This window comes from Jaculus jaculus, chromosome 1 (assembly GCF_020740685.1).
Source record: "Jaculus jaculus isolate mJacJac1 chromosome 1, mJacJac1.mat.Y.cur, whole genome shotgun sequence".
NCBI classification, from domain to species: domain Eukaryota; kingdom Metazoa; phylum Chordata; class Mammalia; order Rodentia; family Dipodidae; genus Jaculus; species Jaculus jaculus.
In genome coordinates this window covers 207,083,384-207,100,207 of record NC_059102.1, presented here as the reverse complement: position 1 = coordinate 207,100,207, position 16,824 = coordinate 207,083,384, and the positions used below count along the sequence as shown (strand labels likewise).

Here is a 16,824-nt window from a genome sequence, read left to right as displayed (position 1 = left end):
TTGCACCTGTTGGCTCATTTGGCCTGTGTGGCTAACTATAAGGCTTGCAGTGTCCACTGTTGAGTATCTTCACTGGTGGTATCTCTTTCTGCCATTGAACTACATGTAGAATGGCTTCTTCTAGCTTTCTGTCAGCTGGTTGTCAGCTCAGTTCCAGCAGGATTTCTCAGTGGCCTTGTAGTCCAAGTATGTGATGTCTTCAGCAATAGGGTCTTACCATCTATTCCTAGTGGGAAACCAAGGGCCTTGGCAATGGCCTATAATATTTTGGGGGCATCAGGGACCTCTTGACATCCACCATAATATCTGGCCTTTTCTTTTCTTTCTTTCCTTTTTGGAGGTAGGGTCTCACTGACCTGCAATTCACCATGTTTTCTCAGGGTGGCCTGGAACTCATGGCAATCCTCCTACCTCTACCTCCCCAGAGCTGGGATTAAAGGCATGTGTCACTACTGCAGGCTAATATCTGAGCTTTCACCAGTCACATGTCTACTTGTTAAGTCAAGTCTATTCATCTTTCCTTTCATATAGTCAGACCTTGACAACAGACTAAGGAAGAGCACTTTCGCTTCAAGATTGTAAATAGATATTTTTCCTCCTAAATTTATAGTGCCATTATGTCTACATCCTTAGACTATGTGTAATTCATTTCTGACTATTTTGCAAGTTGGATACCTAACATACTTTCCCAAATTGCTAATAAATTATATATTGTTTAAACTTCTCATTAATTTTATATGCTCTCTGCTATTGTACCATATGGTATATTAAAAACCTAAGCATAAAATAAAAATTACAAGTACTGGAGTTAAGCTGTGAACCAATAGGTGGCGCTAGGCAGTTTATTATTTATTCCAATAGTTTAATTTATTGAAGAAATGTGCTAAAATGCTTTTCTAAAAAGAAAAGTTCCTACTTAGAACCCAAGCAATGGAAAACAGTGTTATGAAACAACATAAACATAACCAATCCGTGTTTATTTTACAGCTCCATTTAAGACAGTTCGACTTGTTGGTGGCAGAGGGTCTTACGAAGGCAGGGTGGAGATCTTCCACGGTGGTCAGTGGGGTACAATTTGTGACGACCACTGGGAAATACGTGCTGGACAAGTAATATGCCGAAGTTTGGGATACCCAGGTGTTCAAACTGTGCACAAGATGGCTTATTTTGGACAAGGTAATCTGAAGAATATCTTGATTAAAAATTAAAATGTCACTCCTTAATCTTGTGGGAACCGAGCAGGTACGATGAGAGAAGAATTCCGTGTAAGATTTTTTTTTTCAATTGCCCTTTCCTGCAAAGTAAAAAAATAAAGATTAGTACCCTAAATAAATGACATGTTTTCTGACCTGTCATATTCAAATATCTTTTTAACTCAATTGGGTAGCTAGCCGAAGAAAAGAGAGCAATTTATGAGGCCAATAAAGAGAAACAAGGAGGAGTGAAGTATTGATATGGAAGGACAAATCCTGGAGGGCTCAGTTTACATAAGTGAGGATGGAGACAAATGCGCTCAAACCCAGTCATTCTTTTGCCTCCCTGTGAGTCCCACAGAAGTGAAGTGCCATGTACACCTGGTAGACTGTATACCTTGGGGACCATGAAAGAGAAAGAAACTATTTCTGCACCTTATGATTCTGCTTTATCTTCCTTTAAAGAGCATGGCAGAAATTAACAGAGAAGGTTGCTTTTCCTCATTGAGGTTGCTTCATATACATTTGGGTATTGTACCTTGATGATTCAGCAATTCCTGTGATGACTATATTAAAAGAGTTATGGAGATCATTTGCAGGCAGAAATATATTTAAATGTATATCTATGCAACTTTTACTGTCAATTTTCATTTTTGTAATAGGTTGTGTGTATTATTAAACATGTTCAAATGATTCTGTTCTGAATGACAAAGCCATTAAGAAAATGTACACCCATTAGTATTTTAACCAATATTTTCAACTTATCTTCAAATCTGAAAATCAGTTTTGCTAAAGTTGATATTCACAAAAATATGACTTTAACCTTCATGATTTCACAAGTATTAGTCTTGATGCATGTGGTCAGGCAGGCAAAATAGTGAGAAAATTTTATATAAAATTATAATGATAAAAATAGCACCATTTAGAGATCATCTTATCTATGTTGATAAAATGAAAGTGTGTCAAACCACCATATCTGGTGACTATAACACATAAAGTGGACTTTTAAAATGCATAAAGGACATTTAAAATGCTTAAAAGAAATAGCATATAATAATTTATTTAATAATAAGTACATTTGTAGCATTATACGAAAGACCTGAATAATCTTGGTAATAGGTCACAATTATATCCTTTATCACTTTACCTAAATGAATTCTCATATCAGGTAGTAAGAGATAAATGGAAGCAGTTCCCATGTTATAAGTCCACAGAGGCCAGAAGGGAACTATAATTTCATGAAGAGACTGTACGTAAGTTAGCATAAGTGTAGTGATGTGTGCAATTTGTATGCCCAGATTCAGCCCCTAGGCACCAGTTTTTAACTTGTTCCTTAAAATTTTGAATATAAAATCAAACAAATAGAAAATATCGGAAATTTGTCATAACACAATAAATATTTAGACTTCCAAATTTTCAACCCCTGTCCTACTTCCAGAAATTTTTCAGCATTTTCTACATGTGGGCTTAGCCATTAGGGTGTCACAAACCTATATACCCAAAACTAGGGGAGTTGAGGAAGAAGTATCTTGAGGTCAAGACCAACATGGTCATCTGTAAGAACCCTATATCAAAACAAACAAATAAAGTAAGAATAAAGAAATGTGGAAATAAAATCAGACTTGTGCATATAAATTTTATCTCTCAAAGTGAAATATTTTCAAGGATGATAAGTTAGTTTTTGCCAGAGAAGAGATAAAATTTTAAAAGTCTCTGAATTCTTAATCAATAGAGAATGAAATATAGAATCAATCACTTAGCTGAGACTAGCTGCCAATCTGAGTGTCCATGTGTTGTACTGGGAAGAAAACATATTAACAATAATGATGGTGGGAAGAAACACTTTATTTTTCATACATGCTTATTTAAAACATTCAAGTGGCTGTGAGTATTCACAAATCAAAATCTTCAGATCTAATGAAGAATATACCAGGCTCATCCATGATACCTTTTTACCTGGTGTAGCAGATGGCTTCACACTGCTGAAGTGAACTTCCAAACCAAACACAGTTATAGAGGAAGGAATATTTATTGAACATAGAAGGGAAGCTCCACAGTGACAGAAGAAATTGGCCCATGTTCACAGGTCCAAGAAGAGAGAGAAAAAGCCACCAGCCATCACCAAAAAGCAAGCAAGTACACAAGAAGAACTCCAGACTGGACTCTAGCACTAAGCATATCTTTAGAATGGAATTCCAAGTCCACCATCACACCTTAGGCCTGGACCCTGAGAGCCACCTATTGACACTTCCTCCAACCAGGTGGCTCCTGGTCTAAATTACAAAATTTAATAAAATCCTGAATATATTGGGGCTCATCCATTCAAACTACATATTCCACCCCTGGATCCCAATAGATTCATAACCATCTCAAACTGTGTATTGTCAAATTCAGAGGTTCATACAGTTTTACCGACTTAATAGTTCCAAAGTCCTAAGTCTCATCTGAGATGTAAGATTGTAACTTTGATGTGAGTCCTGTAAAAATCACAACAACTTATATACCTTCAACATATAAAGGAACAGAGTAAACATTTTCAACTGGTATAAGGCATAGCAAGGAGAGACTGGAATAATGCAAACTCAACAACCATCAAGCAAACATCAAACTTCTGCAGTCCAAACCCATTATCATAACCAGTGACTGGTAGTCTCTAGATTTTCCAATTCCACCCCTCCTGCTTGGCTGAGTATCCAGGGAAAACTTTTATCTCTAGCCTTCATGGTAGCCCTTTCACAGTCCTGTTATACCCAAAACATCTTTGGGTCTCCATGAAAATCATGGTTCATCTTCCAAATGCTCTTCCAGCCTATTAATGAGGGTCATCATGCTCTGCGTATATGCCACAGCTCAGAAGCAGATCCTGGAACTGTGTGCATTTCATGACCATTCCATGCAATTTTTTCATGCTCCCAAAACCAATACCAGATATACAGGATACAACCATATTCTTAATATAGGATAGAAATAAATCATAACCTTGAAGAGCAGGTTTCTTCTTCTCCCATCAACTCTTTCCAAAAGAGTTTGCATTTCTATCATAGTCTTTACTCAGGCATTCTCTCCATTGTTTTGGTGTAAAGTACTTAGGTCATCTTCTTTAAGATTGTTACTGTATTTGACAATAACAGTATCAGCAACCAAAACACAGTCTCAGTGCCTATAATTTTGACTTGCATGACTTTTTCCAAATTACAATCTTAAATCTCTCAGTATAATATCTTTAGCCACACCCATCAGTCTATTACAAATTTAACTGCAATCAAACTTTCTAGGCCTGGGCAGCAGAATGCAACCAGCCCTTCTGCCAGCAGACCAGTTCCAACAAGGTTTTCTGTGGTCTTTTCTTCCCCTTAGAAAGTTCATAATCGAAGCTTCCAAGTTCAATTCTCTCTGTACTTAACATTTTCAAACTATCTCAAGAATAGTTGATAAAACTTGAACTTGGTTTGCTGCTCCAAAAATCCTCTTCAGTTGCAAGCACCAAATCTATGCCCATTCCTCCAAAACAAAAGTTCCAAAAGGCCAAAATCCACATGGTCCAATTCATTGCAGCCCACTAATTAGTATCACTTCTGTAGTAGACAGCCTCAGAGTGCTGAGGTGAATTTGCAAACCAGGCACAGTTATGAAAGAAGGGATATTTATTGAAGATAGAAGGGAAGTTCCATAGAGGCAGAAGAAATTTTCCCACTTTCACAGGTCTAAGCAGAGAGAGAAAAATCCACAAGCCACCACCAAAAGACAAATGAGCACACTACAAGAACACCAGGCTGGACACTAGCACTTTACATATCTTTAGGCTGGAATTCCAAATCAACCACCACACCTTTGGAATGGACTCTAAGTTCTGCCCAGTGACATCTTCTCCAGCCAGGTGGCTGCAGATCTCAATTACAAACTTCAATAAAATCCTGAATATATTGGGGACCATCCATTTAAACTACTACACCTGGAAAGTTCTGCAGTTTTAGATTAGTGTCATGTGAATGAGTTGGACTCTCTCAGACTGCGTCTTTGTTGTGAGAAAATAAATGCAATTTACCTGTTCCCATAACCATGATGGAGCATTTTAGTCTATAAAAGGGAAAAAAAAATCCTAAAATATATCTCATGAGGATAAGCTTGCTGGTGTTTATATACTCCACAGTTGACACCTCTGCATTTGGCTTTGTTTCTTTTAGACACAAACCAGATAATAGTTTATTTATCTTCTTTCTTGAGGTAAGCATTTCATCAATTACAGACAGAACACCTAATTGAATGCAACAAAAACATGATACACACTTTTATTCAAGGAAAACTAATGACTTTTTGCAAAATATATGCCAAACCTTTATTTCCCTGAGCATAAAAGCTTGCCATGGACTTCAAAAATGTTCTCATTGGTGTTAAAACCTAGGAGGGAAACACAGAGTTGAAAGGATGTTGCCCTAATAGTACATTAACTTAAGCACATAGCCTTACAGATAGAATATTATTTGTATATTAACTTTTTGTACTTCTGTGACCATAATACCTGACCGAAGTACCTGAAATGAAGAAAAACTCATTTTGCTAACAGTTTCTGAGGATTCAGTCCACAATGGCAGGGAAGGCAAGGCAGAGAATAGTGGTTTGCCCCAAGGTGGCCATGAATCAGAGAGAAGGAAAATTGTAACTCTTTCCTAGCTTTCTTCTTCCTCATTTTTATTCTGTTGGGACCCCAAGCCATGGAATGGCATTACTCACATTCAAGGATGCTCTTTTACATCCCTATACCCTCTCTGGAATGCACTTACTGACACGCCCAGAGGGGAATTGAAATCTGATCAAGTTGACAATGAATACAAACATTATACATTTCCTCAGAGTTATAGCTCACCCACTATTATATCTATGGGGACTTGTAATCCAAAGCACTGGTAAGAAAAGAAGGAAGGGAGTATCCTGAAATGCTGGCAAGAAGATGCTTTCTCTTCCAATAGAAGTAAAATTACAGGACTTAGCCTCAATTAAATTATTTACTGGGCTACTTGACAAGTCTTTCAAGCTAGTTATGTCAAAACAAAAAGGATTGAGAGACTTTTCAAGTAGGTGAGGAATATAAATAATAGAATGATGGTTATGAAAAGTAAATAGCATGATCAGCATCATTAAGGGACAGTCTTACCCTATAAACAGTTTAGGATTATATATAGTGAACAACACTATAAGTAAAAGTATTTAAATACTCCAGTTTTTAACTCCACCACCTTAAATTTGAAGCTTTATATGGAAATTTGGGAGTCAGGGAAGAGGTGGAATGGAAAGGAATTTTAGAACTATGAATGAATGCATGGCTGGGGAAGACAAACATGCATGAGTATTTAATTATTTGTGACACAATTGTAAAAAGAATAATAATAATATTAATATTATATTGCATGCAATTGTCAAACTTGAAACAAAAAGAGGGAAAATCAAATACATATTCTTTATCTAATTTAGTCATTACAGAATAAATATAATTTTATCAACACAGCCTTCCCCAACACACACAAACACATGCTCATATATGCTTTTTTCTGTTCTTTCCAGTTTAAAAATAGCAAACCTAGCTTACCAGAGAAAATCCTTGTTGGCTTTAAGAACAATTAGTTTTACAACTCTAAGCAAAATGATTTATTGGAATAAATCTTAAAGAATTATCCTTTTAAATAGGTTACTTCATTTGGAAGTACCTTTTGCATAAAGTGGAATGTTCTTTCTCCTGAGTAGACAAAACCTGTAAAATCAAGAAAGCACCTAGAGGCATCTGGTATTTGTCCTTGCAAGTGTAAGCATCACACAGGTATCCCTTCTATATCCCTTCCAGCCTTTTCCCTCTTTACTCCAGTGGTCACTTGATTACAAACACAGATGTGATACTTCCATATATCTACTTTAAGTATCTGTAGTGCTGTATTGATACTAAAGTGGAAACTATATCTGGACAAAAAGTACTTTCTCATCCTTTCCTCAGGTTGTAGTGCTGAGCTCCAAACTGGAAAATGGAAATAGAGCATTCTCATCATAAGCACTATCTCTCTGTCATTCCTATAACCACTATCACATTTCAGAATCAATTTTCTGGTGAATTTTTTGTTTATATTATTATTTTTTATTTTTTAAATTTTTTTATTGACAACTTCCATAATTGTAAACAATATCCCATGGCAATTCCCTCTCTCCCCCGATTTTCCCATTTGACACTCCACTCTCCATCATATCCCCTCACCCTCTCAATCAGTCTCTCTTTTATTTTGATGTCATGACCTTTTCCTCCTATTATGATGATCTTGTATAGGTAGTGTCAGGCACTGTGAGGTCATGGGTATCCAGGCCATTTTGTGTATGAAGGAACATGTTGTAAGGAGTCCTACCCTTCCTTTGGCTTTTACCTTCTTTCTGCCACCTCTTCCATAATGGAAGAGCCATGGAAGGTGTGATTAAGATATATCAATGGTGAGCACTGCTCAGTCACTTCTTCTCAGCACCATGGTGCCTTCTGAGTCATCCCAAGGTCACTTCCATCTAAAAAGAGAAGGTTCTCTAACCAAAAGTAAGAGTAACATTAATATATGAGTATGAATGTTAAGAGAAGTGCTAACTGGGAAGTTTGGTGAGCATAGTATATACATTTAGCCAGACAGCAGCAGACATTACACCCCTAAGGCTCATGACTACCCCTGTTGTAGGTTTTCACTATCAGGGATGTATTCCCTCCCTTGGAGTGGGCCCCAAGTCAAATTAGAGGGTGGTTGATTTCCCCCATAACAGACATGCCACTATTGCACTCATTGGCTCATTTGGCCTCGCTGGCCAAATATTAGCCTTGCAGTGTCCACTGTGGAGTATCTTCACTGGCGATTTCTCTTTCTCCCATTGAACTACATACAGTGTGGCTTCTTCTACCTTTCTGTCAGCTGGTCTACACGAAGGAGGTTTTCAGCTCAGTTCCAGCAAGAATTTTCAGTGACCTTGTAGCCCAAGTTTGTGGACTCTTCAACAATAGAGTCTTACCATCTATTCCTGGTGGGAAACAGAGGGCCTTGGCCAATGGCCTATAATGTTTTGGGGGCATCAGAGACTTCCCTGGCCAAAAACTCACTGGAAGGTATCCTATCCCTGGTACTGAAAATTTTCTATTAACAAGCTATGGCTCCTGTGTGTTCCATTGTCCAAAAAAAGTAGGTTTTCATATGACTTATTTATATCCTCTTAGATTTTTATTAGCCCTCCTTGTACATTTCCTTTACTCAATCTCTTCCCCTGATCCCCATTAATCTGTTCTTCTACTTACATATATACAATACCTTTCTATCAAATCCCCCCTCCCTCCCTCCCTCTCTATTCCCTTTATATCTCCTTCTAGCTTACTGGCCTATGCTATGGACTTTTCTTCCTAATTATGCAGAAGTCCAATCATTGGTAGCTAAGATCCACATATGAGACAGAACATAAAGTGTTTGGCTTTCTGGGCCTGGGTTACCTCAATTAGCATAATCCTTTCCATATCCACCCATTTTCCTGCAAGTTTTATGACTTCATTTTTCTTTACTGCTGAGTAGTGCTCCACTATTATAACTGTGCCATATCTTCATTATCCACTCATCAGTTGAAGGACATCTAAGCTGGTTCCATTTCCTAGCTATTTTGGATAGAGCAGCAATAAACATGGTTGAGGTAGTGAGATGAGTTAGGATATATTCCTAAGAGTAGTATAGCAGGGTCATACTAAAATCAGGAACAAGACAAGGGTGTCTGCTGTCCCCACTTTTATTTTATTACTGGAAGTCTTAGCTATAGCAATACGGCAAGAGACACACATAAAAGGGATACAAATTGGAAAGGAAGAGATCAAGTTATCATTATTTGCAAATTACATGATTCTATACATAAAGGACCCTAAAGAGTCTACCAGCAAACCGTTAGAGCTGATAAACACCTATAGCCATGTAGCAGGATGCAAATTAAACACACAGAAATCAGTAGGCTTCCTATATGCTAACAACAAGCACATAGAGGATAGAATCAGAGAGTCACTCCCACTCACAATTGCATTAAAAAAAATAAAGTACCTTGGAATAAACCTAACCAAGGAAGAAAAGGATCTATACAATGAAAACTTTAAAACACTCAAGCAAAAAATTGCAGAACACGCTAGGAAATGTAGCCCTGTCTATCTTTTAGATGATGTTAATAAAAATTGTCCTGAAGATAAATGAAATACTTCATCAGAACTCAAATTTGGACCTATGACTCCCTCCAGTTAAAAACTTTGATATGTAAATGTTTAGATGTTTGTTATTATTTAATAGAATATAGCATCTATATAGTTTATAACCCATTTGTTTTGTTACTTACCATAAGAAAGTCAACACCATCATGAACCTGCATTATTTAATAAAATCTTACTATATGATCTAAATTGGTATTGATGGAATTCTATGAGAAACAGATATAATAGTAATATTTTTTATATTGTAAGTGTGGCTAATAGAGCTCACAAAAGTTGCTCAAATTTACAGTCATTACAGAGAGCTTGAAGGAGGAGGTGCCTACTTCATTCTTAATCTGGCTATAATTACTATGCTCTCTCCACTACACAGAGCATCTTCTCAATTCTATATAAGAATTTCCTTTATAAAGACCTGGCTTCTTCATAACACAGAATCACAGAATGCCAAACCCAAATGAAATCTCAGAATTATGTTACTCTTATCCCTTTACTGTGTATGATACAAATGACAGAAAATACATAGTTTCTTAGAACCACACATAAGAATCTTAACCATAAGCAGGATATGGTGGCACACACCTTTAATTCCAGTACTTAGGAGGCAGAGGCAGGAGGATCACCATGAGTTTGAGACCACCCTGAGACTACATAGTTAATTCCAGGTCAGCCTGAGCTAGAGTAAGACCCTACCTCAGAAAAAAAAAAAAAAGAATCTTAAGCACAGGGTCTACCTACTCTGCTTTATTCTGATTGCATAGTCATTTTCAACTTTGATTCCAAACACATTTTTCTTCCTTTTTGGTGAATACTTTCACAAATCACTTCTTAACTGAAAGACATAAAATGTCAGATTCATTTCACCTAGCGCGCGCGCGCTCTCTCTCTCTCTCCATATATGTATGTATGTGTGTGTATATATATATATATATATATATATATATATATATATATATATGTATATATTATAATATATATGCTTGGGAATGCAGTAATATATTAAGTATGTATGTGTTATGCATAGTTAGAATTTTGTCATCTCTTTCCTCTTACAGTTTTAAAATTTCTCTAGAAAATTGCCTGTGGAATATGGAAGTGGTTACTATAAAAGCAAGTATGCCAGACACTTTCAGCCATTAGTGATTTGATTTATTTTGGTATCCCATCTATCTCCTTGGCAGGTAACCTTAGTTACTGTTGGTTAATAATAAAACCCCAATTACAATTTCACCATAAAATGGAGTTAAACTGAAGATCAGACTAAAGCTATTAAGAATACTTAATAAAATATTAATATCAATATTGTTTCAAAAATATTGAGAGAAAATAGAATCATCAAGCAATGCAAACCAAGCTCATAACACCTCAGAAACCATAGACGATGCTTTCATTGCTACCTGATCTTAGAAACAAAAATTAAACTATTGGTACTTCCTACAACCCTCCAATTGCAAATCATAGATGTATCAATGCATGTATTTGGAGATGGAGCAGATAATGATAAATAAATAGATAATAGATATTTAGCTGATAGATAGAATGAGTAACTTAGACCAGAAAATAAAGCATATCCAAAATACACATTTCTATTTCAGTGAGTAGAAAGATCAGATCCAAAAACCCACCCTGACACTAGCAGCAACAAAACTTCTTGAATCACTGTTATTATCTAAAGAAATAAAAACAAATTTGTTTTTATCCTTTAGGTTTAGATGAGGATAAAACTTTATGAATTTTATACTACCTTTCCATTAATTTTTAAATGCAGAAAAGAATTTAGGATGAGATGGGAAATAAGCTTTAAATATTTTTTTCCCTTAGGCTTAATAGTCCTGAATATATTATTGCAATATTAAGAAAGAATATTTGGGAATTATTCCTCTAACTCAATTTGGGTATTAATGTAGTCCAATAATGTCACTTAGTTTTAGGTATGTGGTTGCTATGCTGTTTGAGAGAGTCATACATCATTCTGAGTCCCAGTATATTTATACAATTATAATATAATCAGTATATTAGATAAAATTTTCATTATTTCAAAAATAAGTAAGCAGAATTATGTGAGGGGAGACCTACTCTGTTGTTAACAAGCACTTAAGCCATGCTTATCACACCAGAATCTTTTCCACACAGGAAAAACACATAGTTATGATAGGCACCACATACTTGCCACCATTCTTGGTCCTCAGGGCAAGAACTGGAATAAGAATCAGTGGTTATAATTGCAAATATATGCTACTGTATTCATGATGTCAGATATGTCATCCACTTAGGACATAAACCCCAACAAATCATTCCAGAGAGTATGGAGTTTGGTTCTACTCACATGTGTGGGCACTCAAAGCTAATTCATGGTATGATTATATCTAAGAATGCTTGGGAATGCAGTAAATCTTTGATTAAAGGTGATAGGTCTGGGCAAATTTAAGGGAATAATGCTTATTTTTCTAATGTTATTGGAGGATTCAATGAAATAATAGATCAAATAACGAGTCTTTGCTGTCATGCAATGAGTCTTTGAAAGAGGAACTTTAATTCTCATTATTATTACAGGTAGGTATTCTAGCACTCACTAAGTCCTAGAAGGTGATTTCTATAAATGATCACATGTTAGCACAATGATGAAGTACTTTTGTCGCTGTATTGTCCCTTCTGGAACAGAGCTGCAACCTATGAAAAGATTTTCCCTCTTGATTCTCTTTCTTTGGACTATAAACTCACAATCCTGCTGAGATCTGAATCTAGTTCATAGAACAACAAAATGCAAAGTGAGAGCATCACAGTGGCCTGGGGACAGATGCCATGTGTCACTTCATTCTCCTGCTTCTCAAACTATGATAGAGCTACAATAAGCATCATACCGGTTTATTATGCAGACTATAACTGTTCACAACCTTGGTAAATATAACTTGCATGTCTCATGTTGTTTTGCCTTCATTACATGTTAGCATGGTAGTAGTTATACTATTTACATAATTACTATTTGTCTACATGTTTGAGTAGCCCTTTGCAGATTTCTGGAGCTTTCTAGAAATACACACACACAAACACACACACACACACACACAATATATATGTATGTATGTATGTATGTATGTATGTATGTATATATACATACACATATTCAAAAGCAAACATGTCATACCTAATATAAATTTAAAACTAAAAATATTCCTGGCAAGGTATTATATTTTATTACATTATCCTTTTACCTGTCATAAAATTTCAAGGCTCAGTACTGCTATAAATTACTCTTCAGATTACCATTACTCCTTTAACACTCGAATGCCCAGGAAATCCTTTGCTGTCTCATGATAAAAACATCATGGCCTGGAAGAGGAGCTCAGTGAACAGAACCCAGGATTCAATCCCAAGAACCCATAACTAGTTTTAAAAAATAATCCAAAATGAAACAATGTTCGGATTATAATAATTTTATTACTAGTATATGAAAAATATGACATTCATAATTGCCTTGATAAAATATACTAAAATGTAATTCCATCTCACATTTTGGTCTTTCTACTACATGTATATTACAAATTTAATGACTCTACCTACTTATTTTATATTTGGAAAACAAACTCCTTTTTAATTCTAATAACCAATTTAAAAAATAAACCTTTGGAGCCAGGCGTGGTGGCACACGCCTTTAATCCCAGCACTTGGGAGGCAGAGATAGTAGAATTGCCAAGAGTTCAAGGCCACCCTGAGACTACATAGTGAATTCCAGTCAGTCTGAGCTAGTGAGACCCTGCCTCGGAAAACCAAAAAATAAATAAATAAGCCTTTGAAAAAATTCCCATACATGAATTCTATTAACTTTCCATTTCCAAAACATATCTAGCTTTAGGTAATGAGAAGTTGTTTAAGATTAACTCAAGTGTTACCCACACAGTACATCACAACATCATCAGGAGTTGCTTATTTACATATATACACATGGCACTATGTGATTTTATATATGGTTCGCCATACATATGTTGTTATAGTTTATGAATTCATCTCACAGACCATTTGAAAAATCCAGGGAGAGTAATGACATAATATATGGGTCTATGAAAAATACCTCTTTAGTTTACCCATAGTTACCAAACAGAGATCAGTTTTCTAGGTTGGTATTGTTTCTAAATGTGTTTTTAATGACTTTAGTGACTGTGAGAGTACTTTTCAACATAATATTGGTCTACTCTAGGAGAGTCATATAAAGATAGTTTTGCAAAGGTGTTTGTTCAAATTTAGCTACTTAATTGTCAGTTTCCTTTTTTGTCTGTCTTTTTTTTTCTTTAAAATTATCTTTAAACTTTTTTGGACGACTTCCATAAGCATAGACTATAAACCATGAGAATTACCACCCACTACCCCATTTCACCCCTCCCAAATCCACCCTCCATTGAATCCTTTCTTTTTTCCAGTTAGACTCCTCTATTTTGATGTTATAATTTTTTTCCTCCTATTATGAAGGTCTTGTGGAAGGCAGTGTCAAGCACTGTGAGGTCATAAATATTAAATCCATATAGTGTCTGGAAGACAGCATTGTAAACAGTACTACCTATTCTTTGGCTCTTAAATTATTTTCTGCCATCTGTTTTGCAATGGACCCTGAGCCTTAGAGGGTATGATAGAGATGTCCAATCCTGTCACTTCTTCTCAGCAGTATGGTGAGTTTTTGAGTCACCTCCGTGGTCTCCACCATCTAAAAAGAGAGGCTTCTTTAACCAAAAGTGAGAGTAACATTAACATATGGGAATAAACATAAGTTCTTAGACTATAATTTGGTGGGCAGAGTACATTTATTTACTTAGACAATAGTCATTACTTCTCTAGGGGTTATGTCCCCCCCAGCAATAGAATTTTCACTAGGTTTTCAATACCAGGGATCTATCCCCTCCAGTGGAATGTTACTCTAATTAGAGGGTAGTAGGTTTCTCTTATGACAAATATACCACTTTTGCACCATTTGGCACATTTTGCCTGACTGTAAGACTTTCAGGATTTGTTGCTGGTTGACATCATTAGTGAATCATCACTTTCTTACTGATATGAAATTTTCTTTTTTTTTTTTTTTTTTTTGGTTTTTCGAGGTAGGGTCTCACTCTGGTCCAGGCTGACCTGGAATTAACTCTGTCATCTCAGGGTGGCCTTGAACTCATGGCAATCCTCCTACCTCTGCCTCCCGAGTGCTGGGATAAAAGGCGTGCGCCACCATGCCTGGCTTGAAATTTTCTTAAAAACACATTTTTATTAGCTGCAATGCCATGCAGCTAATAAAAGCTAATGTAGCCATATGTTGGAGCCATAAGTTTCCAAAGGTTCTGTTTCCAAGGGAGAGATACAGTGGGCTGGAGAGATGGATTAATGGTTAAGGTGCTTGCCTGCAAAGCCAAATGACCTAGGTTTGATCCTCCAGGACCCATGAAAGCCAGATACACAAGGTAAAAACTGCTCTGGAGTTTTTGCCTCTCTCTCTTTCTCTCTCTCTCTCTCTTTCTCTCTCTCTGTCTCTCTCCCTTTCTCACATGCACATGAATAAATAAAAAGTAAAATAAAATATTTAAAAAGAGAGATACAGGGACACACTAGTAAAAGTTTTAGAGATAAGAAACATTTATTAACATTTATTTTTAAAATTATATTTTCATAACACCAGCCCCTTTCCAAATAATTGATTTCTTTTTAAAAAATATTTTATTTACATAATTTCAAGCCGAAGGAATCATAAAGAAGAGAGGCAGAGAAAGAGAGAGAGAATGGGTTCAGCAGGGCACCTAGCCACTGCAAATGAACTCTAAATGCATGCACCACATTGTGCATCTGGCTTCACATGGGTACTGGAGTATTGAACCAGGGTAGTTAGGCTTTGTAGGCGAGCACCTTAACCTTTAGTCATCTCTCATCCCCAGAAAATGATTTTTTTTTTATTAATAAAGTGGAATCTTTATTTGGAAAGTGGAAGTAAAGTCTATATTTTTAAATGAAACATGTACTAGGTAGCCTACTGGTAAACCATTCTCTGTCCTTATAGTATATCTAACAATTAGTAAGACAAAGTACTTCAGTCCTCCATTTTAATGTTCTAGATGTGCACCAAGTTTCAGACATCCAGATGTACTTTGGTCATCATAAGTTCATAGTTATAGCTTCCTTTCCTTGTTTTGTTTAGATTAATAATGAGACAGTGCATCCTTGGGGGGGGGGATTAATTATTCCTCATTCTGTGCTTTCACAGAACTGAGTCAGTAGCTTTGTTATAACTGTTATTACTATGTAGTTTAGTTTTTTACAGGCTTGTATAATAAGGAACTTTCTGAGGCAAGAATTTCAATTTTATAACCATAATACTTGCATGTAGAGAATGATAAACACCTCAGTGTTTAATTAGTGAATGATTTAATGACCACTGAAACATAAACACTTTGTTACACTTACTAATGCAGTTGTATCTGATTATTCTAGGTACTGGTCCAATATGGCTGAATGAAGTGTTTTGTTTTGGAAGAGAGTTATCCATTGAAGAGTGCAATATTAAGCACTGGGGTATAAGAGGCTGTTCACATTCAGAAGATGCTGGAGTCACTTGTGTTTCATAATGTATTCATATTTTCATTCACATATATGAAATCATTGTTGCAAAATTATTATTTTTTACCTTGCCCCACTAAAAGCACTATAAAATTTAAGGGATTCATGATATTGTCCTAGGAAACAGGATATTTATAAATGACTAGATAAACCTGTTGATCACCTTAATATCTATTTAATGTTTATTTATAAAACTTTTGATTTTACTATGGTTGATATTATTACCTAAAAGAATCACCTAAAAGACAAACATCTGGGTACATACATGATAACATTTCCAGAGGGGATTAAAATGAGGTAGAAGGACCCACCCTGAATGTGTGTGGCATCATTTCATAAGCTAGAGTCCTCAGCTTAGTAGCAATATGCATTTCTGTTTGTCTCTTGACCAGCTCCCACATTCATGCTACCATGACGAATTGAGCATACTCTCATACAAAATGTCAAAATAATCCCTCCCTTCATTTGCTTGTCTGTGTGAAATATTTTGTCACAGCAACCAGAAAAGTAATACTACAATAAAATGGTAACAGGAATGAGGATGTCACTGAGATAAGCCTGAACATGTAGTTTATAGGCCTTTGGAACTTGTTTCCAGGAAGCATCTTGAAGAGCTTGCAGATGTGGCATACAGAGGCACTAGAATGCTGTAAAAGCAGTGCTTAATGGGCCTTTGTGGGCAAAGGAGGATCACAATGACAATTACAATGTAGACAATGGAAAGACAAGTTACTAAAATTTCAGAGGTAAATAATGATTCTATCAGGAACTGAGCTAAAGGTCATTCTGGTATCATTTTGACTTATACTT

The 16,824-nt window shown here is 36.0% G+C and overlaps 1 protein-coding gene across 2 annotated transcripts in view; it reads left to right on the top strand.

Moving 5' to 3' along the window:
- Positions 1-16,110, top strand: part of Msr1 (macrophage scavenger receptor 1) — a 103,157-nt gene extending 87,047 nt beyond the window's left edge. For both annotated transcript variants that reach the window (XM_045142440.1, XM_004657066.2), the window contains 2 exons: positions 988-1,176; positions 15,889-16,110. In XM_045142440.1, coding sequence (XP_044998375.1) covers positions 988-1,176; positions 15,889-16,022 — 323 coding nt within the window. In that variant the 3' untranslated portion in view covers positions 16,023-16,110. The remainder of the gene's footprint in view (positions 1-987; positions 1,177-15,888) is intronic.
- The last annotated feature ends 714 nt before the right edge of the window (positions 16,111-16,824 follow it).